This window comes from Triticum aestivum, chromosome 5A, assembly GCF_018294505.1.
Source record: "Triticum aestivum cultivar Chinese Spring chromosome 5A, IWGSC CS RefSeq v2.1, whole genome shotgun sequence".
Taxonomy (NCBI): Eukaryota; Viridiplantae; Streptophyta; class Magnoliopsida; order Poales; family Poaceae; genus Triticum; species Triticum aestivum.
In genome coordinates, this window is record NC_057806.1 from 230,590,291 (window position 1) to 230,603,937 (window position 13,647).

Sequence of the window (13,647 nt, forward strand, 5' to 3'; positions counted from 1 at the left end):
TGATGAGGACATTGGAATGGATATCATACCAAGCGACGATGATGGCTTTGAACCTGCAATATCAGTTGCGCTAGAATACATGAAGAGTAGAGCACAACCACTTCCAACTAGAGTGTGGTGTGATGAGGGCAGGTTCTTTGGTGGTGAACAACTCTATTTACATTTGTGATTTATGAACATGCATCAATATAGAAGGGCCTTGAAGAATTATCACATTTTTTGAAAAGGGGAAATTAATATCAAATAGATACCAATTACACCCAGCCTCTGCACCAATAAGATGCCTAAAAACATCCAGGATGCACACAACCAAGAAAGAAAATTAAAAAGGAAAAAGAGAAAATGACTCTGCCATGGTGATCAATCACCCGCAGTAGCAGCACTCTAACCACCACCAAAGACAACACCCGGACTAGAAAAAAGGTTCATCGAAAAGCAACGCCTCCCAGAAGAAAACAAAGCACAAGCATTGTCGTTGCCTGATCAAAGATTGTAGGTTTTCACCCTGAAGAAAGAACGCATTTCCAAAACAATGACTTCAACTAGGTCACTGTTAGGCACGACCAATAAAGGCCAGACCTTGGGTTTTCACCCTGGAAAATCACGTCTCGGTACCCAAAAGAGCACCACCGACAAAAAATTCCACCAATGTTATCGCCCCCACTTGCGGAGGCTACTACTACAAGTCACGTACCACCATGCTCACAGGAACTCGTGCCCGGTCTAGACGGGAACATATCCTACAAGCCAAGCCTAAACAACTGCCTATGAAGCAAGGTCTTCATCGCATCAAAGACCCCGCCTTTGTCCTTTGCAGGTAGTCCAATCACACCATGGCATTCTCCGCATGTGTTGAAACCTTGGAAATCTTGGTGCAGACATGTCCCAATGTGTCAACAAAAACAGAGCTTCGCGATACCCCGGTGAAGCTGGTTATGTTGATGTTTCGGGTGCACACGACCGACCCCTGTCCAATCAAGGTGTCCAAAGAGCGCCATATACGCCAGTCCTTGTTTCCTTCAAAGGAGAGGTCCGGAACTCGCCAATGGCCAGATCAAAGAGGATTGCTTTCACGCCGAGCCCGCCGCACACCTCATGTGTAGTAGCCCAGCGCGCCCACGACACTGAATCCATGATCCAGCTCACAGCAGAGAGTACTGACCAGATCTACCGTTGATAGTAGCCCATGTCCAAGGCCCTCGTGGCAGACGAATCCGTCGCAACCCGACTTCGCCGGTACAAGCCGTCGGTAGCAGCCACCTAAATTGTAGCATAATCGGCTCAACCAGGCCCTTTGACCATGAGATTTGCCGATGACAACCGTCCGGGGTCACTCTGGGAAGCTGATAAGCACATTTCATATATATAATTTGACACCCAAATATAGCATCTGTTGTGATCTGAGAATCAATTCTTGCTATGAATTACCGCATATTTTAATGAGAATCATATAAAGGGTTCATTTACTTGTCACTTGTTTCTTTTGCAGAAAAGTGCGCAAAGGCACTATAATCATCAAGATTCCGAATATATGGCTAACCAGAAGAGAGAAGGGCATGAAAGAAATACGTCAAGGACTTCAGTGAGAAGAAAAGAAGTATCCAAGGGAGCAAACTAAAAGAAGAAGGGGATCTTCTTGGGAAGAAATGAATAGAAGAGGAGGGCCAAATCATAAAAGTGGCAGATCAGATGGGGATCAAAATCCCTAGATGCATCCATTCCCAAATCGGGCCTGGCTACACCTCTCTCTCCCTCACCTCTCCTCCAGCTCCGGCCGCTGCCACGGCCAGGCCGGCGTGGTGGTGCGCCTCCCATCCATCAGCGCCGCAAGCCATCACCATCTCCATCCATCTCCACGCACCATCCATCAACGCCGCCACCAGCGCCGCATCACCACCTCGCACCCCCAGCACATCACACCACGAGCTCCTCACTGAACCTCCTGCCACCGATCTGAAGCTCTTGTTCTTCTCTCAACGCCCCTGATGCTCCTTCTCCTTGCACCTCCTTGTTGCTGCTCTTCCCCTCCTTTTCTGCTACTCAAATCTCTCTGCTGCTCCCTCACGCTCCTGCCTGCCGCTGCTCTTTCTCTAACCTCCCCACGCCTCTGCTCTGCTTCCTCACCTCCATTGCTGCTCCCTTCTTCTCAACGTGACCTGCTGCCGCACCTTCTGCTCCTTATCTCCTTCTTCAACCTGCTGCTGCTCGCCCTCAACCCTCTCTGCTGCTTTTCTTCTCCCTCAACGCCTGCTGCTGATTCCTCTCAACGCCCCCTACTACTTCTTTCTTCTTCCACCTGCTGCTGCTTCTCTTTAGATCCACAAAAACTGCTGCTGCTGCTCTCTCTCTCTCTCTCTGAATTTTCTATAAGCTAAGATGTGTAAAATTTTGTAATATTCAGATTTTTAAGAGTGTTGGCAACATGTAGCTTGTTCTGTTTGGTACTTGTAATATATAATGCTTGTCTTGAATTTCTGTAGGCTGTGAGAAATAATTGTCCTTGAAATCTTGCTCTGTGATTTAGTAACCTTCTAGTATATTTGTGTGATCACCTTGTGTACTAGTCCCTGTACTAGTTCTCTGTACTTATCCTATTTGTAGTCTCTGTGTGTGTTAGCTCTAGTACCTGTGATATGTATGAGTGTTTGTGTTGTGATATATTTCTGTCCCTATCATATTAGCTTGTTTCTTTCCTTCTGTCATTGCTTGTTATATATGTCTATGTTTTTTTGAACTCCCTTATCATTGTTGCTAGTATTGTAGTTCTCAAGTAAAACGAAAACACAAAAAAATACATTGAGTAAAATCTGAACCTTCTTGTGCTGTTTGCATTTTATCACTGTTTTCACCACCCAATTGTGTCACCTAGATTTAGTCGAGCATAGTCGTCGTCGCCTAGTCCCTGAGGAGAACACAACATCCGTAGTTTGGGGCGTAAAAACCCCACTATACTTTCAATAGATCATTTTGGCGCCGTTGCCGGTGACTAGCGTCGAGCGATTGTGCGAAGCTATAGACTAGGCTTAGTATAGTTTTTGTTTAAATTTCCAGTCAAATTTATTTCTGTGTTTCTTTTACCTTTTTACTTTTTGTTGCTTCGGCTTATTAGGATACTAACCCTCTCACCAATGTTTGATGTTTGTGAGCGTGTGTAGGATATCTTATTATTTGTAGGCTGATTAACAGTTTCACTTGAACATATGGCTTTAGTACGCGATCTTTGGTTGCCAAGTAGTTTGGACACGATGACAGGGCCAATTTGGCCATCTATTGAGGCCGAAAATTTTGAGTTGAGGCCTGGACTTATTGCTCTCGTCTTGTAGAATCAGTTTAGAGGATTACCCAATGAAGACCCTCATGAGCATATTAGTAATGTTCTGGAGTATGCCAATACAGTCCAGTATCATGGCGTTTCCCAAGATGCTATCAAGTGTATGTTGTTCACATTCTCTCTCCGAGATGCTGCTAAGGACTGGTACTATTCTTTGCCATCAAGATCATACACTTGGGGTGATATTTCACAAGCTTTCCTGCATAGATATTTTTCACTTTATAAGCAAGCTGCAATTCGTGACCAGATCCTCAGTTTTGCGCAAGATGGTAGTGAGAGCTTGTATGCAGCTTGAGAGAGATATAAGTATTTGCTTAGAAAATGTCCTAATCATGGGCAAAAGGATTGGTTAGTGCTTCAGATATTCTATAGAGGGCTGACACATGCTTCAAGAGATCGTATTGATATGTCAGCTGGTGGAACAATCATGAACAAGACCGTTGAGGGTGCAATTATTCTCATTGAGAGCACTGCCTTCCACCAAATGCAATGGGGTTATGAAAGGCCTAGTTCAAATCTGAAGGTTGCAAGCCTCGTGCAATCAGAAGTCGTGTGTTCCATAAGTGAACAGAAATCATCCATGGCGCCTAATATTCAAAACCAGCATGTTTCATTCTGGGGACAACAACATTTCATAATTGAATTAGATCCTCCATATAGAAAGATTGATCTTACTTCAATTATCCTTGATGATGATTATGACATTTTTCAAGATGATGAAACTACTGTAGATCAGATGGAAACCACAGTAGCAGATCCAATACCTCATGGCAATGAAACTGTCCAGAATGAGTCAAAGTTGCAAGAAGATGTTTATGAGGAACCTACTCTGATTGATGCTAAGTTGAGACAACAAGATATGGAGAAATTCATTTGTGTTAGTCAACTATGTGACTGGTGGAATTTAGTCGTGTCACCAATTGCCCACACTTGTGTTTCAACTGTACCTGGGCTATTTGTCAAGAAGAAATCATTAGCTCCACCGGTGGTTGCCTCTATCACAGTTAAAGAAAGTATCTCAGAGAAGAATAATGAAGATGAGATTCCAACTCCTGCACATACAACTAAGCAAGTCGGAGACATTCCAAGGAGAGAGATACAAGAGGTTGAGTCAAATTTAGAAGAGTCGATACTTCAATATCCTGAGAAGATCCCACATGTTGTTGAGCTGCATGACTGGTGGAAGTCATCAGTGTCACTGTTGAAACTTAGCAGTGATGGTGATGAGGAGAACATTGCTCAGAAAGACAGCAAGGTAGTGATCTCAGCACCCCTACCAGATCATGTTAGTGAATATTCACAGATGGGGACACTTCAGACTCAATTAAGTGTTGCTGGTTGTAGCACCATAGAAGATCCAGAGGAAGAGAGTCCTCAACTTGAAGAAGATTTACAAGAAGACAAGGAACAAGATGATCAAGAGCTGCAATTTCCAAGTGATCAAGTTGAAGACTCATCATCTACTATTTCTAAAGAAGTTCAGGAAGCTGCTGTAAATCAAGATGAAGAACCTGAGATTCATTGGCCTATTGTCATACATGAACCTGATGTGTCAGGTTTACCCAATCCTCTTGATGACATGCTGCCTTGTGATTTCTTTGCTTCTAACTTGCATTGCATGATGCCATCACTTAAGGTAGATTTGAAAAATTGTTTGCTTGGACATGATCATACACACCCTGTTAGTGGCGTTGCTCATATCTCTGTTCATGATACTTATGTTCCTGATGCTATACCCATGCTTAATGAAACGTGTGATTCTAATACTAGCATTGAGCTTACTGATTTGTACCATCCTAAACATGTGCTTTATAGCTATGCTTATGTAATTGGGTACTCTATTGATGATTTAGAGGGCATTACCCCTTTCACTTGTATGGTCTCTTTTGTCGAGTGCTCTTTCAGGTTTTTGCTACTGCACCGTTCACTACATGCTGACCAAGTTCGAGGTGACATTCCTTGGGACCCCGGTGGATTTAGAGCATGGTGAAGAGGAGAAGCAATGGGCACATACAAGGAAGAGAAAAGATGGAGCATGCACGAGGATAGAGAGCATGAGGATAGAGAAGTAAAAGGAGAGGAGCTGCAGTTGGTGAGGTGATGGAGCGAGTTCTACTTCATAAAGCCCGGTGAGCTGTTTCATGACCCCAGTCTGAATATATCATCCATTGATACATGCTGAAATCAATTGCTATTTGAGTTGCTTAAGCCATTTCTTAAATAATGTCCCACTGAATTTTATTTGACATATGGTGCTTGATGTGAATTTGTAACTGATTTGTGAATGCCTTGTAAACTAGTGATCTACATTCTGCATGCTTTGCTGTAATTAGTGAAGGTTATTAGTTTTGAGTGCTCAAATCCCTAGTACATTAGAAAACTTCATCATTTTCTGCATTTACTTTGATACACCTAGATCATCAAGTGTCAGATGCTGAATTTGTGCTAAGTGTGTTCCTATTGAGAGCAATCACCTAACCACTATGGATTAGCATGCTATGTTCCCTGGATCGGTAGTATGTGAACCAGACATGGATGAGTGATGATTCTTGTTTTTGTTCATTTGAAAAGTAAAAAAAAACTATATCTTATAATGAATGAATAAGTCTGATTCTTCGGAGGATGACGATCTTAACATATTTATGATCTTCAAGACTTCTCTTCAAATAATCGGCGTAAGAGGGCACTCCGCGACCTCGCCGAAATTCACGAAGTAACCACAATGAGCCCATGGAACGACACGGCAATAACCTTCATCGTCGACGACGAACCAAGGGCCCGATCAGTCCGAGCACACGCTTCCTTGGTTCTAAACCCTATTGTGGACGGCTTTCGACTTACCAAAGTGCTCATGGACGGCGACAGTGGGCTTAACCTCATCTACGACGACACGCTCGAAAAAATGCACATTGACAAAACACACATCGAGCAAAGCAATACCACCTTTCGAGGCATCATCCCCAGTCGAGAAGCACGATGTTCGGGGACAATCAAACTGGATGTAGTATTCAGCACGCCTGAGAACTACAGGTCCGAAGAGTTGCTCTTCCACGTGGCTCCCTTTAATAGCGGATATCACGCCCTTTTGGGACGGGACGCTTTCTCATGCTTCCAAGCCATACCCCATTACGGGTACATGAAGCTTAAAATGCCAGGGCCCAACGGAATAATCACATTTAGGAGTGATCTGGATAAAGCACTCGGCGCCGAAAACAAAAACGCAACCTTGGCTCTTAAGACACTATCCAAAGCCCTTGCGGCCGAAGAACTAACCACCCTGTGATCCACGGTGGACAAGGATGATGTGATTCTCGATAAGATACCTAAATCCACTTCTTTCAAGCTAGCAGATGAAATAATTAAATTCAAAGTACACCAAATGGATCCTAATAAAACAACATCCATTGGAGCACAGCTGGATCCGATGGTAGATGCCGCCCTAGGCGTGTTCCTACGCGAAAATTGGTATATCTTCGCTTGGCACCCTTCGGACATGCCCGGGATCCCACGCAGACTGGCCGAACACAACCTCAACATAATCAAAGGGTTCAAACCAGTCAAGCAAACGCTACGATGATTTTTCGAACACAAACGACAAGCTATGGGGGAGGAGCTAGCCAAACTACTCGAGGTCGGGTTCATCAGAGAAATCAAACACCCGGATTGGCTAGCCAACTTGGTCATGGTGCCGAAGAAGGATAAATCTTGGCGCCTTTGTGTCGATTTTCAAGACCTCAATAAGGTTTCCCCAAAGACCATTTTCTGTTGCCCTGCAATGACCAGATTATCGACGCGATTGTGGGACACGGCTCATTGTGTTTCCTCGATGCTTACTCTGGATACCATCGGATTAAAATGAAGGAGGCCGACCAGGCCGCTGCAGCGTTCATTACCCCGTACGAGCCTTTTTGTTTCAACACTATGCCTTTTGGGCTTAAAAACGCGGGTGCCACTTACCAACGCATGATTCAAACATGTTTGGAAAAACAAATCGGTAAGATAGTGGAAGCATATGTGGGTGACACGTCACCGTCGTATCTACTTTTCCAAACACTTTTGCCCTTGTTTTGGACTCTAACTTGCATGATTTGAATGGAACTAACCCGGACTGACGTTGTTTTCAGCAGAATTGCCGTGGTGTTATTTTTGTGCAGAAATAAAAGTTCTCGGAATGACCTGAAAATCAACGGAGAATTATTTTGGAATATATAAAAATACTGGAAGAAAGATCCATGTCAGGGGGGCCTCCACCTGTCCACGAGGGTGGGGGCGCGCCCCTTGCCTCGTGGGCCCCATGACGCTGCACCGCTCTCAACCCTAACTCCATATATTCACTTTCAGGGAGAAAAAACCAGAGAGAAGAATTCATCACGTTTTACGATACGGAGCCGCCGCCAAGCCCTAAACTCTCTCGGGAGGGCTGATCTGGAGTCCGTTCGGGGCTTCGGAGAGGGGAATCCGTCGCCATCGTCATCATCAACCTTTCTCCATCACCAATTTCATGATGCTCACCGCTGTGCGTGAGTAATTTCATCGTAGGCTTGCTGGATGGTGATGGGTTGGATGAGATTTATCATGTAATCGAGTTAGTTTTGTTAGGGTTTGATCCCTAGTATTTACTATATTCTGAGATTAATGTTGCTATGACTTTGCTATGCTTAATGCTTGTCACTAGGGCCCGAGTGTCATGATTTGAGATCTGAATCTATTATGTTTTCACCAATATATGAGAGTTCTTGATCCGATCTTGCAAGTCTATAGTCACCTATTATGTGTTATGATCCGTTAACCCCGAAGTGACAATAATCGGGATACTTACAGGTGATGATCGTAGTTTAAGGAGTTTATGTATTCACTAAGTGTTAATGTTTTGTTCTGGTACTCTATTAAAATGGGGCCTTAATATCCCTTAGTTTCCAATAGGATCCCGCTGCCACGGGAGGGTAGGACAAAAAATGTCATCCAAGTTCTTTTCCATAAGCACGTATGACTATATTCGGAATACATGCCTACATTACATTGATGAACTGGAGCTAGTTTTGTGTCACCTAGGTTATGACTGTTACATGATTGATCACATCTGGCATAATTCTCCATCACCGATTCAATGCCTACGAGCTTTTCATATATTGTTCTTCGCTTATTTACTTTTCCGTTGCTACTGTTACAATCACTACAAAACCCAAAAATATTACTTCTGCTATCGTTACCTTTTTCCACCGTTACCACTACTACCATATTGCTTTGCTACTAAATACCTTGCTGCAGATATTAAGTTTCCGGCTGTGGTTGAATTGACAACTCAGCTGCTAATACTTAAGAATATTCTTTGGCTCCCCTTGTGTCAAATCAATAAATTTGGATTGAATACTCTACCCTCGAAAACTGTTGCGATCCCCTATAATTGTGGGTTATCAAGAACATTTTCTAGTGCCGTTGCCGGGGAGCATAACTCTATTCTTTGAGTCACTTGGGATTTATATCTGCTTATCATTATGAAGAACTTGAAAGATCAAAGAACTAAGATTTTTCCCTCAACTACGAGGGAAGGTAACAAACTGCCATCTAGCTCTGCACTCGATTCACCTTCTGTTTTGAGTAAGCTTGCGACACCTAAACCTGCTTCTGCTATTAATTCTGATATGTCGCTGATACGTCTTCAATGTATCTATAATTTTTGATTGTTCCATGCTATTATATTATCAACCTTGGATGTTTTATATTCATTTATATGATATTTTATATGATTTTTGGGACTAACCTATTAACCTAGAGCCCAGTGCCAGATTCTGTTTTTCCCCTTGTTTTAGAGTATCGCAGAAAAGGAAAATCAAACGGAGCCCAATTGACCTGAAACTTCACGAAACTTATTTTTGGACCAGAAGAAGCCCACGGAGTATCAGAGATGGACCAGAAGAGTCCTGGGCTGCCCATGAGGATGGGGTCCGCACCCACCCCCCTGGGCGCGCCCCCCTGCCTCGTGGACAGCCCGGAGATCCACCGACATACTTCTTCCTCCTATATATATACCCATATACCCTAAAACCTTCGGGGAACAGAATAGATCGGGAGTTCCGCCGCCAGAAGCCTCCGTAGCCATCGAAAACCAATCTAGACCCGTTCCGGCACCCTGCCGAAGGGGGAACCCCTCATCGGTGGCCATCTTCATCATCCCGGCGCTCTCCATGACAAGGAGGGAGTAGTTCTCCCTCGGGGCTGAGGGTATGTACCAGTAGCTATGTGTTTGATCTCTCTCTCTCTCTCTCTCGTGTTCTTGAGGTGGTACGATCTTGATGTATCGCGAACTTTGCTATTATAGTTGGATGTTATGATGTTTCTCCCCCTCTACTCTCTTGTAATGAATTGGGTTTTCCCTTTGAAGTTGTCTTATCAGATTGAGTCTTTAAGGATTTGAGAACACTTGATGTATGTCTTGCACGTGCTTATCTGTGGTGACAATGGGATATCATGTGATCCACTTGATGTATGTTTTGGTGATCAACTTGCGGGTTCCGCCCATGAACCTATGCATAGGGGTTGGCACACATTTTTGTCTTGACTCCGGTAGAAACTTTGGGGCACTCTTTGAAGTACTTTGTGCTGGTTTGAATAGATGAATCTGAAATTGTGTGATGTATATCGTATAATCATACCCACGGATACTTGAGGTGACATTGGAGTATCTAGGTGACATTATGGTTTTGGTTGACTTGTGTCTTAAGGTGTTATTCTAGTACGAACTCTATGATAGATTGAACGGAAAGAATAGCTTCATTATTTTACTACAGACTCTTGAATAGATTGATCAGAAAGGATAACTTTGAGGTGGTTTCGTACCCTACCATAATCTCTTCGTTTGTTCTCCGTTATAGTAACTTTGGAGTGACTCTTTGTTGCATGTTGAGGGATAGTTATATGATCCAATTATGTTATTATTGTTGAGAGAACTTACACTAGTGAAAGTATGAACCCTAGGCCTTGTTTCCTAGCATTGCAATACTGTTTGTGCTCACTTTTATCATTAGTTACCTTGTTGTTTTCATAGTTTTAGATTTCAAAAACCTATATCTACCATCCATATTGCACTTGTATCACCATCTCTTCACCGAACTAGTGCACCCATACAATTTACCATTGTATTGGGTGTGCTGGGGACACAAGAGATTCTTTGTTATTTGGTTGCAGGGTTGCTTGAGAGAGACCATTTTCATCCTACGCCTCCCACGGATTGATAAACCTTAGGTCATCCACTTGAGGGAAATTTACTACTGTCCTACAAACCTCTGCACTTGGAGGCCCAACAACATCTATAAGAAGAAGGTTGTGTAGTAGACATCAGTCGCATGTTATTGATGATGCCACTTCTGCTATGCATGATACTTATGATGAAACTACTTCCATGCTTGATACTACTATGCCACTAGGTGAATTTCTTTATGAACAACTTGCTAGGGCTAGAGAGAATGAAATTATTGAAACTAATAATATTGATAAAAGTGATGATGAAGATTCTCCCCCTAGATATGAATTACCTGTTATTCCTGAGGGTTATGTTATGGATGAAGAAACTGCTAGAGACTTTCTTGCTTGCAATAATAGGAGTGATCTTAAGAAACATTTAGCTAAGCTGAAACAAAAAACTTTGAATGCTAGAATGAAATATGATCCTGCTTATGCTACTTCACCTATCTTTGTTACCGATAAGGATTATGATTTCTCTGTTGATCCTGAGTTAATTACTTTGGTTAAATCTGATCATTTCTATGGCTATGAATCTGAAACTGTTGTGTCACATCTTACTAAATTAAATGATATAGCTGCCCTGTTCACTAATGATGAGAAAAGTCGCTACTATTATATCCTTAGATTATTTCCGTTCTCATTAAAGGGTGATGCTAAGATATGGTTTAGTTCTCTTGATCCTGGTTGTGTGCGTAGTCCCCAGGATATGATTTACTACTTCTCTGCTAAATATTTCCCCGCTCATAAGAAACAAGTTGCTTTAAGGGAGATATATAATTTTGTGAAAATTGAAGAAGAGAGTCTCCCACAAGCTTGGGGGAGGCTTCTCCAATTACTTAATGCTTTGCCTGATCATCCTCTCAAGAAAAATGAAATACTTGATATCTTTTATAATGGACTAACCGATGCTTTCAGAGACTACCTGGATAGTTGTGTTGGTTGTGTTTTCAGGGAAAGAACATTTGATCAAGTTGAATTTCTATTGAATAATATGTTGACTAATGAAAATAATTGGACACTTCCTGAACCAACTCCTAAGCCAACTTCGAAGAAAAGGGGTATTATATTTCTCGGTCCTGAAGATATGCAAGAGGCAAAGAAATTTATGAAAGAAAAAGGTATTAAAGCTGAAGATGTTAAGAATTTACCTCCTATTGAAGAAATACATGGTCTTAATTTGCCGCCTGTTGAAGAAACACATGGTCTCCATAACCCGACACATGTAGTAAAGGTAATTTCTCTCTATAGATATGATAAAGCTGAAATCCCTCCTGCTAAGTTTGCTAGCCAATGTTTGGATGAATTTGATAACTTTAGGGTTAAGTAAGAAGATTTTAATGCTTATGTTGGTAGACAATTGAAACATAATGCTTACATGATTGAATACTTGAGTGATTATATGGCTAATGTTAAAGGTGAACTTAAACTTATTAGTAAACATGCTTCTATGGTTACCACTCAAGTAGAACAAGTACTTAAAGCTCAAAATGATTTGCTCAATGAATTAAATAGTAAGAAAAATAATGACTATGCTGTTAGAGTTGCAACTAGAGGAGGTAAAGTGACTCACGAACCTTTGTATCCTGAAGGCCACCCTAAGAGAATTGAGAAAGATTCTCAGAGAGCTAATATAGATGCACCTAGTCCTTCTAAGAGGAAGAAAAAGAAAAATGATAGGACTTTGCATGCTTCTAGTGAACCTGTTATTGACACACCTGAGAATCCCAATGATATTTCTATTTCTGATGCTGAAACACAATCTGGTAATGAACATGAACCTAGTGATAATGTTAATGATGACGTTCATGTTGATGCTCAACCTAGCAATGACAATGATGTAGATATTGAACCTGTTGTTGATCTTGATAACCCACAATCAAAGAATCAACGTTATGATAAGAGAGACTTTGTTGCTAGGAAGCACAGTAAAGAAAGAGAACCATGGGTTCAGAAACCCATGCCTTTCCTCCTAAACCATCCAAGAAAAGGGATGATGAGGATTTTGAGCGCTTTATTGAAATTTTTAGACCTATCTTTTTGCGTATGCGTTTGACTGATATGCTTAAAATGAATGCTTATGCTAAATACATGAAGGAAATAGTTACTAGTAAAAGAAAGATACCGGAAGCTGAAATTTCCACCATGCTTGCTAATTATACTTTTAAGGGTGGAATACCAAAGAAACTTGGAGATTCAGGAGTACCAACTATACCATGCTCCATTAAAAGAAACTATGTTAAAACTGCTTTATGTGATCTTGGAGCCGGTGTTAGTGTTATGCCTCTCTCTTTATATCGTAGACTTGATTTGAATAAGTTGACACCTACTGAAATATCTTTGCAAATGACTGACAAATCAACTGCTATACCTGTCAGTATTTGTGAGGATGTGCCTGTTGTGGTTGGAAATGTTACTATTTTAACAAACTTTGTTATTCTTGATATTCCTGAGGACGATAGTATGTCTATTATTCTTGGAAGACCCTTTTTGAATACTGCAGGGGCTGTTATTGATTGCACCAAAGGCAATGTCATTTTTCATGTTAATGGTAATGACCATACGGTACACTTTCTGAGGAAACAACCTCAAATTCACAGTATCAATTCTATTGCAAAAATTTCAACAATCAATATTGGAGGTTTTGAATTTCCTCTTCCTACTGTCAAGAAGAAATATGATATTCTTATTGTTGGGGACATGCATATCCCCATTGAGGTAACCTAGTGTTATTCGAAAATTCTCCGGTTCCATGTTATTCGGAATGAGTTTGTTAACAAGACCTGATCAACCTTGTTAGTGGATTCCTTTTGATGAGTATGAGGTGGATTAATTTAGAAAACACAACTCTCTGTACCCTCTTTTTAATTTCTATTATTTATATTAAATAAAGCAAAAATAGTATTTTTCTGTCTGTTTTCTGAATTATCAATGCAATAAAAAATACCCCGAAAATAAAAGTTCTCCAAATGCACTGAAAATTAAATATGATTTTTTCTAGAATATTTGAGAATATCTGGCACTGAGAACACACCAGGGGGAGCAAGCACCTGGCCACGAGGGCCCAGGGCGTGCCC

At 41.6% G+C, this 13,647-nt stretch overlaps 1 protein-coding gene across 1 annotated transcript; it reads left to right on the top strand.

Annotated features, from left to right (window-relative positions):
- The first annotated feature begins 1,696 nt into the window (after window positions 1-1,696).
- LOC123102855 (uncharacterized) lies at window positions 1,697-7,785 on the top strand. The gene is made up of 2 exons (XM_044524315.1): window positions 1,697-4,586; window positions 4,676-7,785. The coding sequence occupies exons 1-2, from the start codon at window positions 3,738-3,740 to the stop codon at window positions 4,712-4,714; spliced, it is 888 nt and encodes a 295-aa protein (XP_044380250.1). The 5' UTR covers window positions 1,697-3,737; the 3' UTR covers window positions 4,715-7,785.
- Window positions 7,786-13,647: the final 5,862 nt, after the last annotated feature.

Coding starts and splice junctions, on each gene's coding strand:
- LOC123102855 (XM_044524315.1), top strand. CDS start 3,738: ATGTCAGCTGGTGGAACAATCATGAACAAGACCGTTGAGGGTGCAATT. Junction 4,587..4,675: donor TTGCTCAGAAAGACAGCAAG/GTAGTGATCTCA, acceptor TGCTGGTTGTAG/CACCATAGAAGATCCAGAGG.